Consider the following 24,386-nt stretch of genomic DNA (forward strand, 5'->3'; position numbering starts at 1 on the left):
ACAGGAGGCAGCTTTGTGCATTTAAAGCTCTTGTTAGTTTGTTTTCTTTTAAATGAGCTGCCTACATTAGGAAAATTCTATAATTCTGGTTTTATTGCTTTATTTTGCTTTCTTTTCCTTTCAGAAATGGCATTTAACACATAGTTGCATAGATCAGCAAGGAATTAATCTTATTATACACTATACATGTTAATGAAACTTTTGAAATCAGAGAAGTTTTAAATGTGCAATGTTGTAGTAGAGATAATTAATATAAGATGTTGGAGTTAGAAGGACCTGTAAGAAGCAATGTCTGAATGAATTATTAGGAGGCATAGATAAACAAAATCCTTATAGTAAACTTACTGCTTACAGCAACTACATTACTGTAGGCTTCACCTACTTTAGGCTGTCAGTAACTATATATGTAAAATGTAGGAGACAAGATTCTTAAAACAAGAAGTAGAAACTGAGCATATATGTTTATCACAGTCCACAGAAAGGTAAAATTACATAAGTAATGCTCAGTCTTTTTAGAATTGGTACTGGACTTCAAACATAATAGAGCATAAATCTACAGGTGGCAGGATCAGTGTTCATAAATTATATCGACTGTTTACTAAATTACATTTGTTCTAAAGAAACTCTTTACTGCAAAAAAGAAATAGAAGAAATCTGAATAGTATCTTTAAAGAAATTAGGACTTGAATAAATACTGTAAAAGAGGAGTCCTGTGAAAAGTCAGGCTGACTCCTTTGATAAGAATGTCAAGTATTTAGGGGTTTCCAAGCCTCTGATTTTCCAAATAATGGGGTCAACTTAAAAGCTGGTCGTAGAGCAGAACAGATTTCTTTAAAAGCTTTTAAACTGTTATTGCTTCAGAAGATTGTCATGGTTTTCAATAATGCAAAGAGAAAATTTTATTTTGTTGCTGGTTTAAGGGGCACCACTTCAAACTTCTCTAAATTGTTTTAGGGGAACCAGCTTGCAGACCTTTTGAAAAGCTGGGGAAGTGACTTCAAAGGGAAAAGAGTCTTTGTCCGCTAAGCAGGTTTACGACCACTGATGCAAACCCTAACTAAGGACTGAAAAGAATACTCAGTGCATCTTTATGGAGATTCTTAAGGAAGATGAACAAGTCAAATGAAATTAAAGATAGTTCAAATCCTAGCACTAATAACCAAGACACACCAGTTTTACAGATGTGCTTTTCTGAGCATAGTACATAATAATATCCTTAGTGTACACATTGCTGGATTGCTACTTGAAGTTGAATGCTGTAAGAATCTTAATACCACGCTCACTTTGCAACAAATGTCATCAATGATTTATTTAAGTCACAGGAGGTATACAGAAAGTTATTTTCCAGTAATGGACATAATACTTTACCTTTGCGGTAATCATTCAAATTATTTCAAAAGAACTCTCCTCCATTTAAGTAAATAATTTCTGCAAAGCTGTTTTCCCACAGAAAATAGCATAAAATATCACTCTTCCTTAAGTGACTAAAGTACATTTTAAATCATAAAATTCAGGCTTCAGAAGATAAAAGAAGAGCACATGATATCATGTCAGCTTATGGCGATATTTCAGTGAAAAAACGTTAGGCGTTTGGAAACTACGTTTAAAAAGGAACAGCAGGATTATAGCAAAGTCGAAACTTTCTTCTAGTTTAATGACATCCAGAAAAAGATATGCCTTGATGGTTAACAAGAAATTGGTTTGTATTGCTGGGTCTTTCTCTGCTATTTTTCAGCTTTGGTGATGTTACAAAACAAAACAGGATCATGACATTTTAAATCCATCAGTAAAGTTCTAAAATGACCACTTTCTACACTTTCAGCACTAAGCTGTAAGAGCTGAGCCAAATGTAGGAACTTATTTAAAGAAAAGTATCTCCCTAAAAAGAAATCAAACTAGAGATAGATTGAAAAACTTATCTTACAATGAAATACACGAGATATTCTTCCTACTATTTCTGGGTGAGATAATATTATGCAACACATTAAAATATAAAGTATTTGAGTATGCTCCTTTTCATGTTTTATGCTGAGAAGACAGTTAATTATGATAAGTCACAGACAGCCAAACAGTCATTTCTAAATTATTATTCTATGATTGCAGAGGCTGTAGGGCACTTTTAAATGGCAAATTAATTATGTGATTTTATGTCAATATAAAATCTGAATTAAATGAAGCATCAGTTAATCTAACTATCTTTTTACCTACTTCTTGCAAAAACAAGTGACCGAGTACTTTCTCAGAAAGAGACATCAACCAAAACAAATTATATATATAAGAAAAGTCTTCTAAAAATAGTTTGACAGATTTCACAATTTTGAAGTTGCTTCACATGATAAAAATTGAGGAAAACAATAAAAGGTTTGACATCAATTTGAGAAGTACAAATGCACTTACAGAATATATGACATTTGGACAAAAGTGCTTTCAGCAAAATGTAAGTAAATCAAGAAAACTAATTTGCTGCTAGGCTTCTATGTTGATTATATAGCAAGTTTCAGAGTTTAATTACATCAAAGTGATGACTGTCAAATATTATATAAACTCTGTATATTAACATTATTTACAGATCACACACAGTGAACACTTAAATAACAGCCAACTGGTTAAAAACCCATTTCATTGGAGCAGAAAGGCTAGCTCTTTGATGGATATGAGATCTTACTAAAGTGATACCACACAATTTGAATAATCTTTCCTTTGTAAATATGCATTTTTATGTAACAATGTAATCTTTCCACATTATATAGGAACTTCATTGTTGTCTGGTTCTTCACATGACACTCCATCAGCACTTCCTCTAATTCTTTCAAACTACTTCCCATCTGTTCAGACTTTTTCTACAACAGAAAGTACAACCTTATGCCTAGATGCAAGTTTTGTTTTTGCAAAAACCACTTCAACCGTACATTTTCTGAAAAAGGAACAATATCTTTGAACAACATATCATTCTATCCTGAAGCAAAATCTAAAAACATAAAACACAGAAGATGCTATATAGTGCTGTTATGTTTCTTCAGTAAATTAAAAAAAATTGGATTTATCTTGTAGAATTCATTTCAGCAAATATAACACAGGAAAGCCTTACTGCACTCCTTCCTGCAGTCACACTGTGCAACAAGTGACTAACATTTATTCAGTACTAATAAGAGATTTTTCATACACATCGTGTCAAGAGAACGGGTTCACCATGATTTCCAAAATAAACACAGTAAAGAAAAAGATTTAACAGGCCTTCATGAATTGGATATTACAATTCAGAAGTCAGTAATCGCCAGCCTCTTAATTCCTGCACCATGTGCAATGCGAAGCTTTCTGGAACAAGTTCACCCTTACTGGGGATTCATCTGCTAGAAGTCCTGGAAGTCATTCAGCAGGACTCCTCCCACTGAATACAGACCTTTTTGAAGCTCCTGAAAAGTATCTGCAGGTGAATATTCAGGGTCAGCGTACACTAATATTTTAATATTTGCACCATCCCGACTTCATAAACTGCTACTTAAATATCAGCTTTGAAGTTTTAAAACACTGTCATTTTTGTTTGAGAATGTTCTAAAACAGCTTTATGAAGGGGCTTTTTTTGTTTATGCTAAAAAAAAAAAAAAAAAAAAATCTATTTTCTTCCTCTCTTGTGGTTTATACTTACAACTATTCCATTACTTGGTGAGTCCAAGAAAAAAAAAAACAACAAACCTCAACAGAAAAGGAAAAAACCCATCAAGCAATTATTCCAGTCAGAAATAGCACCTACTGCAGAATTGCTGTAAGATAAAAGACATCTTACAACATGCTAAAACTGACCAGTAGTTGAAATTTATATAGTATTTCATACCTCACGCAAAAAATAATCTGAGATGAGAGGTTTCATATGAGAATTCAGCTCAATTCAGCAGGTTGGGTTTCCTTTTTCTGTTAAAATACTATATTAAAATAACTTTGTTTAAAATAAGAAAAATCACTGCAAAATAATACTGTTCCATAACAGCACGTATAAAAGTCTGTGCTTTAGCTATCTGATTGCTTCTTTAAAGTTAATTTCAAACCAATGCACCAATAGTGCATTGCACTAGATAGATGCTTACCACCTTTTCATATCGATGTAACTGGGAATACTGATGGCATACTCCAAATTTAGAGCATACATAAATTAGCTGTTTTTTTAAAAGTAACTGTTTTAAAACAGATACTTTTTCAATGAAACAGACCATAATTCTAATTACATATGGTATTCTTGCACTCAGCGGAGTAATGCTTATCTCTGTGATGCTAGTGTTAATAGAATTTAGATCCAGAAACATTTACAAAATAATTTTCTACCTGAGTCAGGATTGTTGTATTGACCAAATAATTTTTGCAACATTTAAGTTGGTAAGTTTATTCCATTATTTCTCCTGCATTACTCTCTTGTCTTACATGGTATAGACTTTGAACTTAATGGTTATTTTTCCCAGCAACCAAACAAGGTAAATAAATGTGATATATTAGTCCATCATCCCACCACTATGCATATGGTGCACATTAAGGTTGTATTCATTTACCATATGAATATAATTCCTTTTACCACATCAACTATTAGTTACAAGTTGTAAATATAGCATTGTTTTTCCTGGAACTCAAAGGTCTGCATTACATCATGAAGCACTAAATATCCTTATCCTTCTGGAGAATTTCATGCATATAGTTTTAGTGACACCTGAAGCTGTATACTGCCAAAAAAGCAGCATCCAAACTCTTTCTCTGTTTCCAGTCTCAAAATACATACTGCCTTCACTTGCGTCTGGATTGTGCCTCAAAACTTGCTCTACAATGTTATTTGCAATTACCTACTCTGACAAATCCTGAAACACAATCTCCCTTAGCCAGTTGAAAACGAGGATGATCCAGATGCTGCACTTAACACTATAGGACATACTTTTAGCCAAAACAAATATTTATAGCACACAAACTTACATGCTCGTCAGTACCAAATCACTATGACTATTTAAATGCTTTCTGAAGCATCAGTGAATGCTACTGCAAGTTCTTTTCAATGCAGACCATGTCCTCATATCTATCTATGACATGCCTTTCTTGTCATTGTATAAATATAAAATGATATTGCTTAGGCAGCGTCACTGCAGATTTCCAGATATACCAGAATTTATCCACCTGTTATACCTCATCTTCTTTCAGTTTAAATATTCAGAGGCTAGAACCTTCATTTATATGTGATATCTAGAGTACTTGGAGGAATGAGGCCTCAACCTCCTTGAGGTATCAAAGTGTTACAGTTTAGAAAAGAAATGACAGTGACCTTTTGTAGCTGTATAATTTAAGGCTCTGTTCTAGATTAATGCAAATAGTCTCAGTACTTGCTGCACTGGCTACAACGGTGCCCTAGGAAGATACAGGGAATTGTATGACCACTTACAGCATCAGGCCCTCTGTCCATTAAGCTTTCATGAGGCTTTCAAGACTAACATCAAATATTGCAATAAATGTTAGGTAGAAGAATATTTAGGGGTTGCTACCCTTTTCAAAACATGTTACAGATACTTTTCTAAGCTTTGTGGGTCTTCTCTATGAAATAAATTTTACTGAATTTGACTTACAAGAGGAATAGAAAAATTTAATATTGCACTTGCTAAAGCTCTAGTAAAAAATAAAAAAGTATTCCATCTCTTTTTACAGTCGCACTTAACAAAACACTCCTGACCTATTTCGATTTCAGTTCATACGTTAACCTTAAATTCACATTGTATTTTCTCATTATAACTTTAATAAAAAGGATAAAAAATTATACTACAAATGAAATCAATTTTTTTTTGCACCAAATATGTGAAAATACATATAATTTAAATATTTTACTAGGCAGTGCTTTGGAGTCAGTCCCAAGATCAGCTTTCAACTCAGTGCCAGCAGATGGTGCCAAAGGATTCTTTCTTTATATACAATAGTGTGCTACTTGTCCAGCCATTTTTGAGAAACAAAGAATATTTGTTATGTCTGCAGTTAAACAGTGTTAAAATAATACTGAATTATTTACTGGCTTTTTGTGAAGAAGGACTCACACAATAATATAATGTGTGCAGGGGTAAAAAATAGAAGTGCTACTGAACACCGAAAGGAGCACATGCAGACTGTTTTTAAACTCTCAGTGCTGTACTATCACAGAGCAACACTCTTTTAACAGACTGACTACAGTGAACGGCATCTATCGCCTTAATAACTGCAGCAATTCCAAACATATTTTAGTATTTGGAGGCTCTGCAAATTTTAGCTGTTACGGTAGACCAGCACTTGACAGACATTAACAATAATAGCAGAATCTCCATTACTAACTAACATGATTACTGATTCATGGACATTTTGATACCCCTACTACGTAGCATGATAAATGCAAGAGGGAACATGGACAGATAAGATTTTTACAACTACTTCCTAATTAATTTTTTAAGAAAAGAAGCTGTTATGCAAACTACTTCCAAGATTGTATTTGGCGGGGGGGGGGAATAATCATTAAAATTCTAAATAAATATTTATCCTATAAATGTTCTTTAGAAATGTGGAACCTTATCTTCTCTATTATCATTGGTTTTGAAACTGAAGATAAAAGTCAAGATCATGCAGAAACTTGGGAACCAAGATGCAGATTAATTCAAGATGAGGATAAGGATGCGGGAAGAAGGCACAGAGGGTCTTTTGCTACTAAGTTAACAGCAGACATATAACCTGCTTGAAATCAGTGTGTACAGAGGCAAGCACGTACGCAAATCTTCATAGAATTCAGGTTTAAAGGATTAGTGTGTCTAAATACACAGAAATTTTTACCTATGATATTATACTTTAATCAACCAACACAAAGATGCTCATCAGGTCATATTTTCAAAGTTTTAATCAAATACATTATCCACTTTAATTAATTATCAAGCACTCACTTATAAAAATGTTATATTTTCAAACTGAAGAATGTGCGTAGCAGTTGATGAAATACAAATGTTTTATCTTTTGCTATGATTACTAATACAATTAAAAATAATGATTTCTCTAGTCTCAAGACCATAGCTTTAATTTAATAATAATGTTAATTGATAAACAGGTATTCAAATACTTATTTCGGAATTATAGCTATAAAAAACAATCAAACAAACAAAATACAGGGTTTTTTAAAAGTAGCTTGGATAGCAGCTAGACTGTTCTTCGGCAAGACAGGAAACTGGTGATTAAATTTTGAATCCTTTGGGAGATTTCATATTTTAGAAATTGAAAAAATTATGTATTTTAAAAATTTGTATTTGAAGAAGATATTCTACATGTTAGCAATAGTAAAGGCGTTCAATGAATCCTCTCAATTAAATCTCAGTTAAATAGAGTAATTGTTTTGCTAAAGTACGAAATCACATGCTTCATTCACACGTGCCCTGCTACACAGCTACACTACTAAGAGCATTTAATTTCTCTAACACACTTCAGAAAACCTGAATATAGTACCCTCTAAAAATATAAAACTACGCAATGAAAGCACCCCCATAATCCTCAGGATGCAAATGTGATACATACAGAAAGTAACATTTTCTAGTTTTATGAGCTAACATAAAGGAGGTAATATAATTTGTTTTATTCACGTATGTGTGGAAGATCAATGCAATAACTCAGAAGAGACCACATTAGTATTAGTAGTAGTAATACAGTTATACACAGACTGTACATTTCATTAGTACTGAATACTTTTATTGGTTAAGCCTTAATTTCATTAAGCAAATCCAATTTCTAAATTAGATATCTTTTTGTTTTTCAAAATATGAAAACTAAAAAATAATTATGAACAAATCCATAGGCATTTTGAAAGAACAGAACAGTCTTTTCATATTCTATGAATATAGTACAAGAACAGCAGAAAAGTGCTTTATCTTCACCTTGACTATGGAAATGCCTACCATTTTATAAGCACAAACAATTTTATAAACAATATTAAGACAATAAATTCACCACTGTAAAACTCCCCTCCATGAAAGTACATCCAAACAAAATAATTACAGCAAAAAACCAAAAACATTGAAGACGTAGATTGACATTCACTTCTCTGATTGGCCTCTACCTGGTAGGTATAGGGATCATTAAGAAGGAGGATTGGAGAAAATAGGATATTCCAAATACAAAGACATTTGTTGGCAAAGGAATACAAGTATGTGCATAGCAAGCAATTTGGTGACAATTTTTAATATATAAGCAACAGCTAGAGATGACCTAGATATGATTATAACCAATATAGCAAAACATCAAAAACATGGTGGTGAAAGGAACTTAGATGAAAGTGCGTAAGATATGAAAGTGTTCAATATGCTTTATAAGGGAAAGAACAAGGACAACAAGATAATTTTCAAAGTATTTTGGGAAGACAGGTTTCAATAGATACAGAACACTGTTCTGTAAGATCTCATGGGAAGTTAAGTCTACAGAGAAAGAAAGGAAAAGGTAATAAGGATACTAGCAAAAACCGCTCCAATACAGCAGAAAGATAAGACAGACAAGATACCAGCTGGCAAAACTGAAAGTTCTCAAGTGACTGTTACACAGGGAAGTCGGGCAGAAAGATCAAAATAAGTGAGATTCTTCTGAACCCGTGTAAGAGGCAAGGTATGAGCAAGCAGGGACAAACCCAGGATAGCCAAGTATAGATGCAATGCAACTAACAATGACAGAACAGTCACTCTAGAAACACAAAAATATGTTTTCATGAGGAGTTGGTCTGTTATTAAGAGCAAGCAATACCAACAGATGATGCCACACATTTAAAAGTATTTCACTAAAAGTTTTCAATAATTTTTTATTAAAGCCAACTGCAGTCAGGCAGCAAACATAAGTAAAAGCAGCAATGAGAACTGTTGTCTCAATTAGAGACTACCTAAATGAGTTAAATGTTTGGAACTCAATTGGCCTGATAATACAGATTTAAGGATACTGTGAAAATAAAACTACGTAATCCCAGAGGTGTAACTGTTGTTTTACAGATATTGGGTGAGGTTCTGCAAGACTAAAGAAAAGTCTTGTGTTGTTTAAGAAGCAGGAAAGGAAAACTTAGAAATTGAAGAATAGGCTGCTTAATCCCAACAAACAGAAAAAATACTGGCAAAACTTTTATAGTTACGTATACACGCACACACACACAATTTCCTAGAAGAAAAGAAGAAGATGAGTAACAGCTGATGTGGATTTGTTATGAACGAATCATGTTAAAGCAATTTTTTTTCTTGCAATGGCAGAGTAACAGGACTTGTGTTCAGGGAGACATCATGTATTTTGACTTTAGTAAGGAGTCTGGCACTGTTTCACGTGGGCAATTTCTTAAGGAAAATAGGGAAGCACATATTTAGAAGATACTACTATACATCAGATGAAAAGCCAGTTGGAAAGCTATATTCAGAAAGCTATTGACAGGCATTCCTGAACTGTGTACTATCTATTTTCTTTAATGACCAGTTTAATAGAGTAAGACTGCAAATTACATTTGCAGACATGAGTTGCTGCAAGTCTGCTGGAGGACAGGATGAGAATTCAAAAGCAGTTTGACAAATTTGAGAAACGGTCTAAAAAGAATACAATTCAGAATGTTTAAAGACAAGGTTCCACAGTCAAACTACACAGAGGAAGAGAAACAAATGAGTAGATGGTGGTTCTTCAGAAAAGACTGAAATTTATATTGGTTCATACACTTAAAAGAATTAACACTGTCATGCTGTTTTGAAACAGATACCCATGGGGATGTGAAAAGTACTGGTCTGTAAAACAGGTTGTTTTCTACTTATTACTGGAAAGGCTTCAACTGCATTGCTGAGTCTACTTTGAGGAAGACAGACAACTGAAGAAGAGAGGAACACATAAAAAAAAAAATCAAAGGTCAAAAACCCCATAACTTATGGCAAAAGACAGAAAGAATTGGGTTTTTAAATCTGGAAGCAAAGAACTGCAGGTCACAGTAATCCAAATAACTGGAAGTTGTTGCAAGGAGAAAATAAATAATCTGTTCTCTACAAAAAGAATAAATATATAAGAAGTGATAGAATGCAACTGCTGCAAAAAAGAACTGGATACTAGGCTGAACACTGGGAAAAGACTGCTAATGATAGGGCTTCTAAGGCCCAAAAATATATTTGCCGAAGTTTTTAACATAAGGTTGGACAAACTTTAGTCAAGATTGGTTTTGGTGTAGTTAAGCCTTCTTTGGGAAAAGAGAATGGATCAGGTGACCAAAGCTCCTGCCCGCTCTGTTTCCTATGGTGCTGTGATTACAAAGTAAAATGCAATCCCTCAACCTAGGAAATGTCCAAAGACTAAGAGTTGCCACTTGAGCTTCAAAGCGAGAGTGGGATCTGAAAGTGATGCACACCATTTGTATGCAAATGAATTCTCTCATCTCTTTTCTCCAGCCATCACACACAGTTCCTCCCCTCACCCCCCACTTCTCGCCTCCCCTCCACCTCCATCGCATTAGGCTGGGCAAGTGCAAAACATGGCATCTTTCTGCAAGTACGCTGCCCTCTCGCAGTAACCTCTACACATTCTACCACCCTATTCAGGAACGCAAGTCTTGAAGCATAATGTCATGTCCCCAAGTGGTGCCTTGCTATTAGATCGGAGCCTCTAAATATGCAAAAGCCAACCCTGTGATACAGATCACACATGGGCTTCAAGGGGTACAAGGGGAGGGTTACATCCTCTCCCTCCTACCTCCTCCACCTCCCCAAAGCAAGCCACATGCCAAGGAGAGAAAAATAAAAGCCCCTTACGCTATCCAAAGTGACTTTACATCTCCACAGTAAATTATGCTAATTAATGTGAGCTCAAAATGGCTCAGAGCTATTCTAAAGGATACAACTATTTCAGATCCTCTGCTCTGTTCTGAATTATTCCTCGGCTCAGTCAGAAATTGTCCACAGAAACATTTCTGCATCAGAAAGGGCCTGTGCACCAAAGTGAAGTACTGCCATGCTTCTACATTTTCAAAAACAATTAGTTTAGAAAGAAAAAAACCCTACATTTGATCAAAGAGCATGGTGAAATATTTTTTGAATTTCAGGTTTTAATTTGAGAAGGGAAAAAGGACTTAACCTAAATGTAATCAAGCTGTTTTGTGAAGAATAGAAGTAGTTTCCAGCAGATGTGTCCCGTGTAGGAATTTCATATCTTTGAGATTTAAGTTCATCAAACTCGGTTTACATTGATCAATGCATTCAAGAGTTATTAGGGAGAAACTAAACAGTGAGACTGCATAGGTGTAATTTCTTTAAGTCAGTTTAAAAGTTAAAAATTAAAGAATGTAAATAATGAACATTTCAGTAACATATATCTTCTGTTAAACCACAAACGTAAAGAATTTTTCCATACAGTCCAGTTGGCCAGAAAATTGTCCTTGATAAAGAGTATCAAACAAAACACTTATTTATCACGTATGCCATAGCCCACCTGGCTTGTCAGCTTGAGTTAAGTACCATTCTAAAATATGAATATATGCAGCCAGAGATCAAGAGCTCTGTGCTTCCTAAAGTAATGAAACCAGATAAAGGAGCCTAAATAAAATGTAACTGGTGAAGTAATGGGTGTCCAATGGGATAGTATTTAGTGTAGCTTGATCATACTAGTCTGCTGATTGATGTATATCAGAGGCAACACGTACTATGAAAGGAGGAAAGAAATGCTCCTGGTTTAGATTATTTTTGTTGAAACTACTCTGGCATCATGATTTGGTACAGTGCCATTGGATGCATGTTGCTGTGAAGTCATTTTCAGATGGAAATTAGAGACAATTAAATAGAGAAAAAAAATAGGAAATAAGTATCAACTTTGACAGTATCTAAAATTCCAGTGAATAGTGCTCATTGAAAGCATGAATAAACTATATTTTGAGGTAAAAATAAATCACAAGCTTCAAATACAAAAAGTCATCAGACAAGTCAAACATCTAGCATCCCACAAATGGATGGAAGTTACAGTTGCAGTAATAGGGCTCAAAACCCAACAAGTCTGCTGGTGCTTTCCATTTCTGACAAAATCAGAACTAAGCAGAAACAGCTCTTTTTATTTGCCTTTTCAAAAAAAAATTTGACTGAACAGAGATGCCTGTAGAAAGCTATTTCTGGGAAAAATTAAACCCACCAGATTACCATCTCTTTGAAGCAGAAACTGTCTTTTACTACACACATGTCTAGGCCTATGTTCAGTGCCATGAGATTCCAATTCATAACAAAGGCTTCCAGGCATGCTGTATCACCAAAAAAAGCTACATAATGGCAACTAGTAAACATAGGAGCCATTGCATGGCCCTAAAAGTACAAGTTTAATAGGACTGCAAACAAAGAGACTTACCAGGTAGCTATTGTTTGATTTTAAACAGTAGTTAAAATAGCCTAGCATTAACTTTGAAAACTGCAAAATTCAATACGTTAGAAATTTGCATTTGAGAAGACAGTCAACAGACTGTAACAAAATCTACCTATTCTAGTTACATACTAGGTACAAATTCTCAGCATGTGATCTGTTAAGGTCATAAAGGAGCCTACAGCCTCAAGGTCTTGTTCAAAAAGCAGGCAAGCCCGGCAAATACTCAACAAGAACAACTTCTCAGGACAGGCCTAGGAATCTGCAAAGATGGGCTGCACTTGCAGGCCTTGAAAACACTATGAGGAGACACCTACAAATGTTCATTGCTTCACACCAATAAAATATTTAGGGTTTCCTCCTCAAAAGGGCAGTTTTGCTCTTTAGGATTTACAAGCTTGCTTGACTGTCTTAAGTTCCTTTCTCAAAAAGACTTTTTGGAGTTCCCAAGTTTACAAGCTCTGCAAAAATAGTGCAGAGTTTGCATTTTCTTTAAATTGATAGATTGCAAAATATGTATAAAGTGTTCACAGAGATTTTGTCCCTCAACCAAAGCTGTATTTATTTAAAGATGCTCATAAAATTCTGCTAGTCACATCCCAGAAAAGCTCCCATTTCTTGAATCAGACTGTTGGAAGGATAATGGGGATGGTTTGCTCCCATCCTCTGCTTGATGATTCAGTAACTGTGTGAAATGAACTTCTGCATCTTGGGCAATTTTTGAATAGTTTTCACAGTTAACATCAAATAATTTGCAAGTTAAATTCAGATATTCATTCTGATATTAATTAGTTGTGCTTCCTCAGAATAGTTCAGGGGATGTAATTTCAGTCAAACCACCTATTTTTTTTCAAATACCTCCAGTTGAGTAACAGATTGATTATGGAACACACAACTTTACCAAATTGATTAATTTGGAAGATGTCAGATATTGTTTACATTATATGAAATAGTATGCTAGTTATAATTGCTGTATATGCCAGCTACAACAACACTTCTTATTTTCCAGATGTCCATTTTGTCCTCTGCAGACAGCAGGTATGTTTTTACTAGTATTTAAACAGGGTCAGAGAAGACCTTAAGTGTATGGCAGAAAACCTAACAGACACACTTCTGAAGACAGACAGAATATACTGCTTCTCACCTCTTCTCTTCAGAGCATTTTTTTTTTTTTGGCTGAACAGGGAGAACAGGACCACTGTTTTGCTATGATGCACTCCTCTATTCACATATCACAGCTCTCATCACCAGCTGTCTCGAAAGGCTCTTACTCCTGTGAACTGGCTCACTCAGGCTTTTTGTCAAGCTGCATGTCTGCTGCCTTCTTTGCTTTGGGCATCAGGAATTAATTTTTTGTGTGGAGTGAAACTGGCACAATAACCAGATCACTTTCTACCTTTCCTGTTATATAATACAGGCACAGCAGGGTTGAACAGTCATAGCATTTCATTGTTTTCCGTAGAAAATTATGAGTTAAAAGAGAGAATCTTCATGCGTAAAAAGATTTGGGATTTTCTGGGAAACGGTGCAAGATGGAAGAGATTAAATTCTTTGGCAAGTGCAAGGTGAGTTTGGGTGGGGAGGGGTTAAAACTGAATTAGTCTGAAGCAGGGTTACTCTGACTTATTAGTTTGGTTATACGGTATGAGCCCTGTTTCTTGCACTGGAACCAATTAAAATGCCTAGTACGTGAGAGCAAGCATTAGGCACGTAGCACCCTACCAAAGTGTTAAACGAAAAAGTTTTAAGCTTGCTTCTTTAATCCGTCCCACGTGTCTCTCCTCCTTTCACCTAAGTGTCCTGCTCAGGCCATTACACATCTCATTACAATGACCTTAGTCTAAGTTAAAATTCACTGTCTGTATAACTCTATTGATAGCTAAGGTACTGCTGTGAGAACCTACATGCGTAAGATTACAGCTGAATAGAATACAGTCTGCACTGGAGCAGTGTACAGTCTTTTTTCTTTTAAACAACTCAAATACAGGTATTTAATGAAACGGTCATGTTGAGAGGAAAAGATTTACTCAGATTGAACAGGAAATATAAAAACAGAGTTCCCTTCTCTCAGTCCTGGAGCCACCCTTTCCCAATTGAATGAGAGACAAGAAAAAAAAAAAGTATTTGTAATGTTCAGTATCCTATAACTCTAAAAATTAGTTCTACTTGTGCTGAAAAGCAAGCACTGTTTACCCTCAATTCTTTAAACTAGATCTAATCACAACTACAAAAAAAACCCCACCGTACTTTGACATTAACGTTACTGAAAACTTTATCATGCAAAGTGTTCACTCAAGCCATTTTTAGAAAATGTCCTTATAAAACAGGTTTTTCTGGTTTTGCTTACCTCTTGGGTTATCACCAATGATATTGGTTTTGCCATTCCAGTACCAGAGCAGCAATGTTGCATCACGCGATCCTGAGAGAATGTAACAATTTCCTCCAATATAGGACTCAGAACGAGCAAGGCAGGTTACTACATCCCAGTGTCCAAATATTACTTGTATCAGTTTACCTAAAACACATAAAAATGATTGTTTTAAAATGACGCTTTTATTCTTTCTAAGGCAAATTAAATACATTATAAAGTATTTTAGAAATATTTTCTTTATTAAAAAAAGGTTCCAAAAAGAACTATAGTGGAGAGTACTTTTTTTTTTTCTTGGTTTGGTGGAAACTTATTTAAAAATGCAGTAGTCCCTAAAAAAAAAAAATTACAGTCCATAAATAGCATACTTTATTCAAAGGCCAATCATGCCAGAAGGATTTTTTTAATTCTATATGTTTACATTCACTTTACAGACAGGAAACATGATGGGATTCTCTTTTAAGACAAGTTTAAGGTAAGTTCACTGACAAAAGTAACAGTAACAATGCAAAGCTGATGATGATGTGGGAAATGGAATCAGAAGAAGCTACAGAACATTTAGGACCCAGAAGAAATTGGTAGTGTGAGAGCACATACGTGTATATAGGATATGCAGCTTTTGAGCATCTCCTTAAACAGAGAAAAGGAGATTTAGACAAAAAATTCCTCTTGTACCCAGGTTTTTGCATCACCATTTAAACATTTGCCAATTATTTCAACCAGCATCCTTCCCTTTTAAGAATTTCTGTAATATTCAAGAAACCTCAGAAGACAGACCTGGAAAAAACTCTCTCATTGATATAGGACAAATACTTGTACTGCTGATAAGAGACATAATGTTAAAAAGAAAGGAAAGTCCAGGCAGTTAAAAACGTGCCATTCAAGAGTCTGTATAAACACGAATATGACTATTACCTTTTAACCTTAACTAAACAGGACAATATTTTCAGAAAAAATGTGAATGTGGATGCTCATGCATAGTGGATTTGCACGTGGGAAAGGAAACACATGTAAGGTCACCCACAGCAGATCTCTGCCAGACCACCCTGCCAGAGGCTGGCTCCTACACAGCAAACATGTCAAGTGTCCTGCCGGTTTCTGGATCTGCCAGCAGCATACGTGATCCTATAAAATGAGACTGTAAGCACTCAAATCCATCTCACTCCATTTGCTGGAGCCTAGCAACTGCAGATCTTGTACGGACGGGACAAGATACACACACACAATTTCTTAATGCGCCTACTTGGCCCATTCAGGTAACATGGGCCAGGCCAAATTCTGCATCCAGTGACACAAGGAAGTGTGAGGTGTGATGCCATTCACGTGTGACCTCAGATTCCTCAGCCCAAATGCCCATGCATCCATTTGTGCTTTGGGCTGAATAAAGAATGAGGAAGAACAGAGGGGAAAAGAGTGATGACTTTGGAAGGATTAACAACACAAGCCAAAAAAGAAATAGGAAATGCAAACTACTGTACGGGAAAGAAAATGTCCTGAAAAGTGTTTAAAAATAATAACTAGTAACATGACAAGTAGTAACACAAATCGGTATCGGGACTCAAATTAAGCACATCTTAACGAAATATTTTGGTGCATTTATTAAAAACAATTAGTCGATCATATAATATGGCTAGTAGGACACATTTCATAGCCCTCTTTCTGCGCAATACAAAGGCACTGTATTCATATCAAGCCACTAAATAACATTAACTGTAACAAAAGACTTAAGGGAGTGGTTCTGAGAAAAGAAAAAAATAATTTTAACAGCCTCATTTATAATAGAAGATCAAAAAGGTAATTGCAATAAAGTGGAGAAAACCTGAAAAAAAACCAAGAGAAAGGTACGAATATCTACAGAAAGGGGGAATTACTTTAATACATGAAGAAAAAATAGAATAACATGATGTCATTTAAAGGAAACCTGTACATCGGCTTTAGCATAGAACACTGACAAAACTTATTAGGCAAGTATAATCCTCCAAGAGAAATTGTGAGATGAAGTACTATCACATGAGCCTTTTCTGACTGGAAGGGGCAAAACCCTAGAAGGTACACTTACTGTGCAGATCTACCTTGTATCAGAAAGGGGAGTAACTCAGCGATCGAGTCTTTCACTCATCTCTGTGAGTCTCCAATAGTGTTCCATAGTGGTCACCTCTGCACACCAGGGCTTTAATTTGTGTCACAGGGTCACCTAACTGTCTCAGACGCTGACCAGTCAATAGATTTAGTCAGAAAAAGTTACTGAACTTCACAGCTAGGAGCAGTGAAACACTCACAGACTACATAACCTCATTTTGGCAATATACAAAAACATCTTACCAAGCGTATGTTTTTCCCTGAAAATTCAAGTTGTCAATTACATGGTTTAGATTTGAGAATAATTTAATTATGTATTATATTTTTCAGCTGTATAGCCGTAGGTATTCAACTACCTGAGGTGATTTATACTTTTAGAATGCAAGTTTATGCTATAAACATTGCTGAGTTATAGAGATCTCTCTTTCAATTATATTCTATGTTTATAGGTTCTGTTCTAGAAAACAAACATTTTTCAAGGCTATTTGTTTGACAGCTGTTCATGCAGTTGCACTGCCTTGTTAGTTTTACTTTGTTACTGTGCAGCTAAGGTTCAATCAATTCCATCAAAACAAGAAATAAGCTTTTGCTCTTTCATATTAGTAAAAAAAAAAAAAACCCAAAACATTAATCTCCTAAGAGTTCCTCAACTTTTTTGTTTCCTTTAATGTGAGTTGTCCTCTCTATACAGTAATATCAAACTTTACCGTATGTGCTCAGATATCCCTTTTTGACAGAACAAATTTTCTAGTTAATGTTTTATTTGACAGCTGTGCTACGAATAATTAAAAGAAAAATAAGACTCAAGTCTCTGCACTACTGAATCTAAAATGCTGTCTAGAAATCATTCCCACTGCTGGAGGAAGGTTTTATTGTGCTTCTGCTATACTGGCTGTGCTGAGAACCAATAATTTATGTTAAAATTATTTCCTGTTAAAAAAGCCCAAACAAACCCAAAATCTAATAAGAAAAAGGTTCCCTTTTTGTGTAAGTGCTAAAATAGAATTGAATTCAACACTTGTGATCACTTGCCATTATGCATTACTGATCACTTTATCTTTTTCCCTTGCTGTTCTGCCCATTTCAGAATAAGTATTTCACTATTATATTCTCATTTTAATCCGAGGCAAAATAAACTACATCTGAATTCACTTGATTTAAACTAGAGCTAGAGTTGCTATATTGACAAACAGGAGACACAGAGAAGACACAAATCTCCTGCAATTTTTTTGACAACTGTATTTTGGTTTATACCATAATTAGGTATGGTAACGAGGTGCCTGGTATATCTGACTTACACAGGATGTAACTTAATGAGATATTTGTAGTTCAGATTGATACAGGACAAAGCCACCAAAACCATACAAGTTCCTTCCGTAGGTGTAAAGTAAAATATATCCTTCAACACAAAAGTATTAGTTCTCTATTCATATAAATCAAGAATATACACTGAATATTTATTACTGCTAGCTAACTTTTCTGAAGATCTCCTTTAAATTCACAGTTTTATGTAAATTTTTTTTCATCAATGAAAAAATTAAACTAAGAAGGGTCTAACTAGATGTCTGTATAATGAATTGTAGGCAGTCAATACGAAGTAAATGGAACTTCTCCTTTATAATTAAGGCTTTAAAATTGCAAAAGTGACAGATATGCTAAAATATGCCATGAGATCTAGTCTTAACAGATTCTCATTAAAGACCATCCTGTTTTGTTAAATATTTTGGTTTTCCAAGTGTGAAAAACACTATTAACTAATATATTTAAGAAATTATGACACACATGTAGGATATTCCCTAGGGATTAATAACCTACTGGAAAGCTTGATGGCACACACACATTAACCACACCGGATCATTAATCCCAAAGAAGTACCTTGCAGTAAGGTCGCTATTCCTATTATAAGATAATGAAAGGGAAAAAAAATCATACCTATTTTTTTCTGGGGTGCCAAGGCTTTTAAATTCCTGTAGCTCTTACATTGAAAGATTCTCTTCTATTTAGCATGACACATGCATGACTTCAACAGTTTGGATACATGCCAGGTGACAGACTAATTTAACTGCTCCCCGTTATATCGATCAGTTTATGTTATATGAAAGAATTTGGTGGCTCCAAATCAATTTTTCTATTATACCATAGCTTTCAAAGGCTTTCATAAATGTTCTTGCACCAGATTTCAAGACTTCACTTCTGTTCTTATTCTATGGTGCTTGCCTGCATTTCCTCAAAAAAAAAATTCTCTGGTGCTGAAAAGCAACCAGAGTTAAATTCAAGTAAGCACTCTAAGAACAATTAATTCTCCTGGAATGCAAAGCTTCACAAAAACTCATTTACTTGTGGAAACTACAGCGTAAGAACAGGCATGCCTGTCATATAGATTTGAAGTGTGATGCTATGGTAAACAAGAGCTCCTTGTCTTATATTTGCCATCATTCCACAAAAATGATGGCATACAGCACACAGTAGCAGTAGGTAAGAAAAGATTTGACAAATATTACTAATAGGGGAATAAATACATACTCCACTTTCTCTCCTGCCCCCCTTCTTTCTTTATTTGAAACAGTAGGTTGATGATGAACAGAGAAATCTTTTAGGCTATTCCCATATTTAAAAAATACATTACCTGAGTCGGTAGAATAAACTCGGAAACTCTTGTCCCAGAAGCCACAGACCAAGATGTAACGATTATCAGAGGTGATGACAAAACACTGGGAATGTACCTGAATGCTTTGGTCTAAAAGGTCAGTGATTTGCCTTCTGTGCATACCTGTATTGCTGGCTGAACAGAAAGACACACAAACCAAGAAATTTTAGCACCCACATTCACAGAACAAAAGCACATTTTTAGAAACTTACGTTCACACCAAAGCTATTCCTCACTGCTGTTACTTGTTCTTTGTGGCAGGGATATTTTCTGTCTACTTTTACTATAAAATACTCATTACGCTTCTGGGAACAATGCTAATTCCTTGTAGTATATATTCTAAAATCGAAGAAAGCCCTTCTTTAAGTCAAATGCAGCTGACAAATATAAATGAAAGATTGCAAAAGGAATGATACATAAAAATGTAATAAGCTTCCTTCCCTGCTTCTTCTAGTATAGGAAATTAAAAATTAGGAAACAGATGAAGGGAATGTAATTGTAAGACAGTACATATACATATATGCTATATGGTGGCTCAACTGCAGCAGACAATGGAATTATGATTTCAAAATCATACAAAAGTTGTACTGCATTGCAAGCATTGTAATTTAAAAAAAGGCTAACTGCAGTAAACGTCACTATCATTTCACAGTTTTTTGAGCATTGCACAAGAATTAACCAGCTTATCTCCACAATCTCCTTTAGGATTGAGAGAAAATAATTAACCCTACTTTGATCACCTGCTGTTTTATTTCCCCAGATAATCCTGCATTGTGAACCCACAGAATGGACAGGAATCAATTAATGAACACATTTTTCATATTATATTTTGCCCTTATTAATTGATGTGTGTGCATATATATATATACACACACACATATGGGTCCCTATAGATATATATAATGAAAATCCTACACTGTAGGAAGAATTTTTAATGTGCTTTGCTCCTGAGGGAACCTGACTCCCATCCCAGGCAAGTAAGTTCTCCTGGACCTGGGTTTGTCTGCAGACTGCTCGGAGCATCATTACTTCCATTCCAGGTGGTCCCCCAGCCCTGTCTCTGTCCTGGTCTTGTGCTCTTCTTTACTCTTAACTTCCTTCCATTCTCACAGTCTAGCTATCCCCTTACCCTTGGGCTTATTCCATTTACTCCATATCAAATCCTTAATTTATTTATGCTTTTGCTATGTTTAAAATGTTGATACTGTCTTGTCCATATGGGTAGCAAATAATTTAGCAAGGTATTGCCACTTGCTCCGCAGATAACACATAACAGGGCCTTGACTGCTGTTGGGACCCCTTAAAGAGTAACAACAACGCATTATAAATGCACAGTGAAGCGTTCTGTATGATAAAATAATGGCAAATACACCCCTCAAAAAACATGCAGATCAACACATTCAGTGTGGGTAAGACCTTCGAAAAAATTCACCTCAGAAAGAGGTCTGGGATCTACATCATATCAGACATTGCTGGTTTACATCTTCCTGGGCAACTGGAAAATGAGGACAGCAGGAATCCCTCCTTATGACTAAGGCAGCAACAAGATTCCTGCTATAACCATGAAAGTGTAATTTTGTGATCCTCTTAGGTGCCATTTCTAGGTAAACGTGTCTAGCCACAATTAAAAACCTTTAATATTATCTACATAATTACTTGCTTGTACCCAATGATGCTACTTAACAGTGACAAAGAAAGCTTTAAGCCTTTTAAACTATGTTCAATATAATCGCAAGGCTGATCTGAGATCTATTGTATGAAGAGAATATTAAACCATTTCTCAGAACCGTAAACATTAATTTTAAAGGTGTTTATACCAAACAAAAGTCAAAGTATTTTGTAAATTAAAGGCAAGCCTGAAAATGGAATTATAATTTTAAAATTATGAAAAATGCAAATGAAAATTAAAATTTTATTTCCTTCATAATGTTCTTCACAATATGTAGAAAAATTATCGGACAGGCCCAATGTGATTTTGGGTTTTTTGCTGTGGTGGTTTTTTTATATTTTTAAGATCTACTTGACAGCAGATTTTAAAGCAGAAAATACACTTCCTGCTCCAAACATTTTTTGGATAAAATCTATTTCAGGAAGGAAAGGAGAGTTACAGCACATGTCCTCCTTATTATAATTTATAAGTATTGCATTATTCAGATGGGAATCGATTTTAAAAACTTTGGAAAAACATTTTTTCAGCTCTATAAAATGGTTTGGTATGCCCACACTGTTCCTGATTTAATTATCATAGAGCTTACCCAGCAAAATGGCTACAAAGCAACAGTCTCTATCTACAGACCAATACAATGCAGTTCCTACTGTGATATGCATATTAGTTTTGAAATTAATTCTCACTGGCTGACAGACCTGTCATTCTAACCTATCCAGGCAAGTTCATTTTTGCTCTGATTTTTCCATGCTTCTATAATTGGCCACTTCACTTCTTTTTCATTTAAACTACCATCCTGAAATGGACAGTTTAAAAACCAGCTAAGTTAGAAGTCTAATAGAATTGGGGGCAGGGAGCGGAATCGTGTCTTCTTTGCTCCTGCGAACTGTCCTACAACTAGTTTGTATTTTGGGGTTAGGTTGTTTGAGTTTTTGATCATGTTTAAGGTTCCATTTGCCATGCTACAGGCTCCTGAATTACAGTCCAAGTATGCACTCCCCAAAGTTGGGTCTGTAATGAAAGAACTGACCAAACTCTAACCATGCTAATAGAAAAATCAGCTCTATATAAACTAATAAACCTCTATAATAAAAAGTCATGAATTGAATCTATTACACTGAGTCATTAAATAAGAGAAAGACATTCCTCCACTCCTTTTTAATAAAAGAAAATCATACACAAATTTAACTAGTGATGCTGATCAAAAGATCCAATACCCTTGAAAAATGAATACTAATATCTCAATAGTAAAACGGAGTGGGCAATATATTTCAACTTTGAAACCACTTTGCAATTACACATTAATCCCCTCAGCCTGAACAGCAGGTCTATGAAGAAAGGATTGATCTCCTTTAATGATGAAACCCTGGCACCATGGTTTTATTTTTCACAACACGGTGCAGTTAAGAACCCCACTGTTATTATGAAAATTTCTTCAGCAAAGGAGCTCCATCACATTACCAGTGCACCAATTCATCATAACGTGCCTCGCTCCTGCTCATCAACAAGTCTGAGTGATGAAAAGATCCAATATTATCCTGACAGTACTTCATGCACATTCTCAATCACACATTATTACAGCATCCATATTAATTTTCACTGACACGCGTCCTAGGCCTGTTCAAATTAGGCAAACCAACGAGGGGGAGTTGATGAAATACCAGCATAGCCACAGCTCATTGCATTCCAATTTGCATGCAAATGGTTTATCAGGAAAATTCCATTCCCAGCAACCAGCAAGTGAAAAACAACCGTAATCTACACTTCAGGGCCACCATACAGAGCTTAATGAATCGCAAAGAGAGAAGGAAGTGACAGACCTATGAGAGGATCGATTTCCACTGGCAGCTGGTAAGGCTGGTCTTGTACAGCACCTTGATGAGCTGGAATTCAGGAAAGAAGATTTTAAAACTCTGCATTTTTTTAATACATGAAAACACATACGTTTTACAAATCAAAGCTACGTCCTTTTTTTTTAACTATTCAAGATTCTTCTGCATCAGTTGAATTTAAAAAAAAAATTCCAGGTGCTTTCACAGGCTGCTTATTAAACATTTATTTTAGATTAGTGCTATTCTGAATGTATGCCATCAGCAGCAGCTCCGGTCCTGAGCCATAAGCTCTAGCAGATGCTTTACTGGCAACCTCTCCTGTCGCAACAAAACAAAATTAAGTGGTAAAGAGCACTGAAAACAAAATGTGACAACCATCTGCTGACTGTAGCAAATACTATTTTCCTCTTTACTTTTTAAAGCACTGCTTTGAACAAGTGAAGCACAAAGGACATTTTTTTTTAAAAGTCACTTTATGATGCAGACAGGGAAATCTCATAGTCATCTAGTATTTAAGGATTCATCCATCACCAAAACCCATTTATTTGCAAGTTTGCACAGAAGTTAATATATAATTCTGCCGACCTACATTTCATCTGGGCACCTGGCATACCAGTGAAATGTTTACCTCCTGAATTTTCCTTCAGTGTTAAAAAAGAAAAAAAAAAAAAAAAAAAAAAGCCTTTTTTTCCACAGCCTCACTAAAAACAAACAAGCAAGCAAGCAAACTCCCCCACCCCCAGCCTACAAGACATTCTTGGAAGCAGAACAAAAAATAATGGCTGAATACTTACACCTATGATTTTTCTATCTACCATCTATAGCTTAATATAAAAATTAGTATCAATAGCAGGGTTTCATGAGTAACTGGGAAGTCATAGTTCTGCTGCAATGAAACACTAACACAGAACAAAACATGAAATCCACGTGACAAAATGGAGGCACCCTCTTGGGTACCAGTGCCATTAGATGTCAGCAAAGCCACCAAACTCATATACAAAAGCAGGAATGAGATTTTTAATTACACATCACTGACAACTGGTCACTTGGCAACTTAACTTTTTTATCATGATGCCTCATTAGTAAAGACAATGCTGAGCCCACAGCAGGAGAAACGGAGTAGCAATGATACCTGCCCTCTAATCCTAGCAGATCCCATTTTGGTATAAAATTTGAAGGCAACAATAGTGAAGGCTAGTCTCAGGAGTCCATACCCAGATATCTTGAGCGTAGCACTCCATTGACAGTCTGCAGCTGACCAGTCTGCTCTCAAAGAGGTGGGGTGAGGAAGGTTTTGGTTTTGTTTGGTTGGCTTTTGTTTGCCTTGAACTGTAGGTTTTCTTGAGCTCTTTGTAAAGGCAAGACAAGTGTAAAATGCTTCTAAATGAAAAAATAGTGACTCAGAGGCACAGCTTACTGGTGTCCCTTTCAGAGGTGAGG

At 35.3% G+C, this 24,386-nt stretch overlaps 1 protein-coding gene across 6 annotated transcripts in view; it reads right to left on the reverse strand.

Annotated features, from left to right (window-relative positions):
* The window catches only part of LRBA (LPS responsive beige-like anchor protein), a 434,158-nt gene that overhangs the window by 15,062 nt on the left and 394,710 nt on the right, over window positions 1-24,386 (reverse strand). For all 6 annotated transcript variants that reach the window (XM_069780575.1, XM_069780554.1, XM_069780564.1 and 3 more), the window contains 3 exons: window positions 22,935-22,997; window positions 19,428-19,583; window positions 14,702-14,869 (listed from right to left, as the gene is read on the reverse strand). In XM_069780575.1, the coding sequence (XP_069636676.1) occupies window positions 14,702-14,869; window positions 19,428-19,583; window positions 22,935-22,997 (387 nt within the window). The remainder of the gene's footprint in view (window positions 1-14,701; window positions 14,870-19,427; window positions 19,584-22,934; window positions 22,998-24,386) is intronic.

The sequence above is a fragment of the Haliaeetus albicilla genome, chromosome 1 (assembly GCF_947461875.1).
Source record: "Haliaeetus albicilla chromosome 1, bHalAlb1.1, whole genome shotgun sequence".
Taxonomy (NCBI): domain Eukaryota; kingdom Metazoa; phylum Chordata; class Aves; order Accipitriformes; family Accipitridae; genus Haliaeetus; species Haliaeetus albicilla.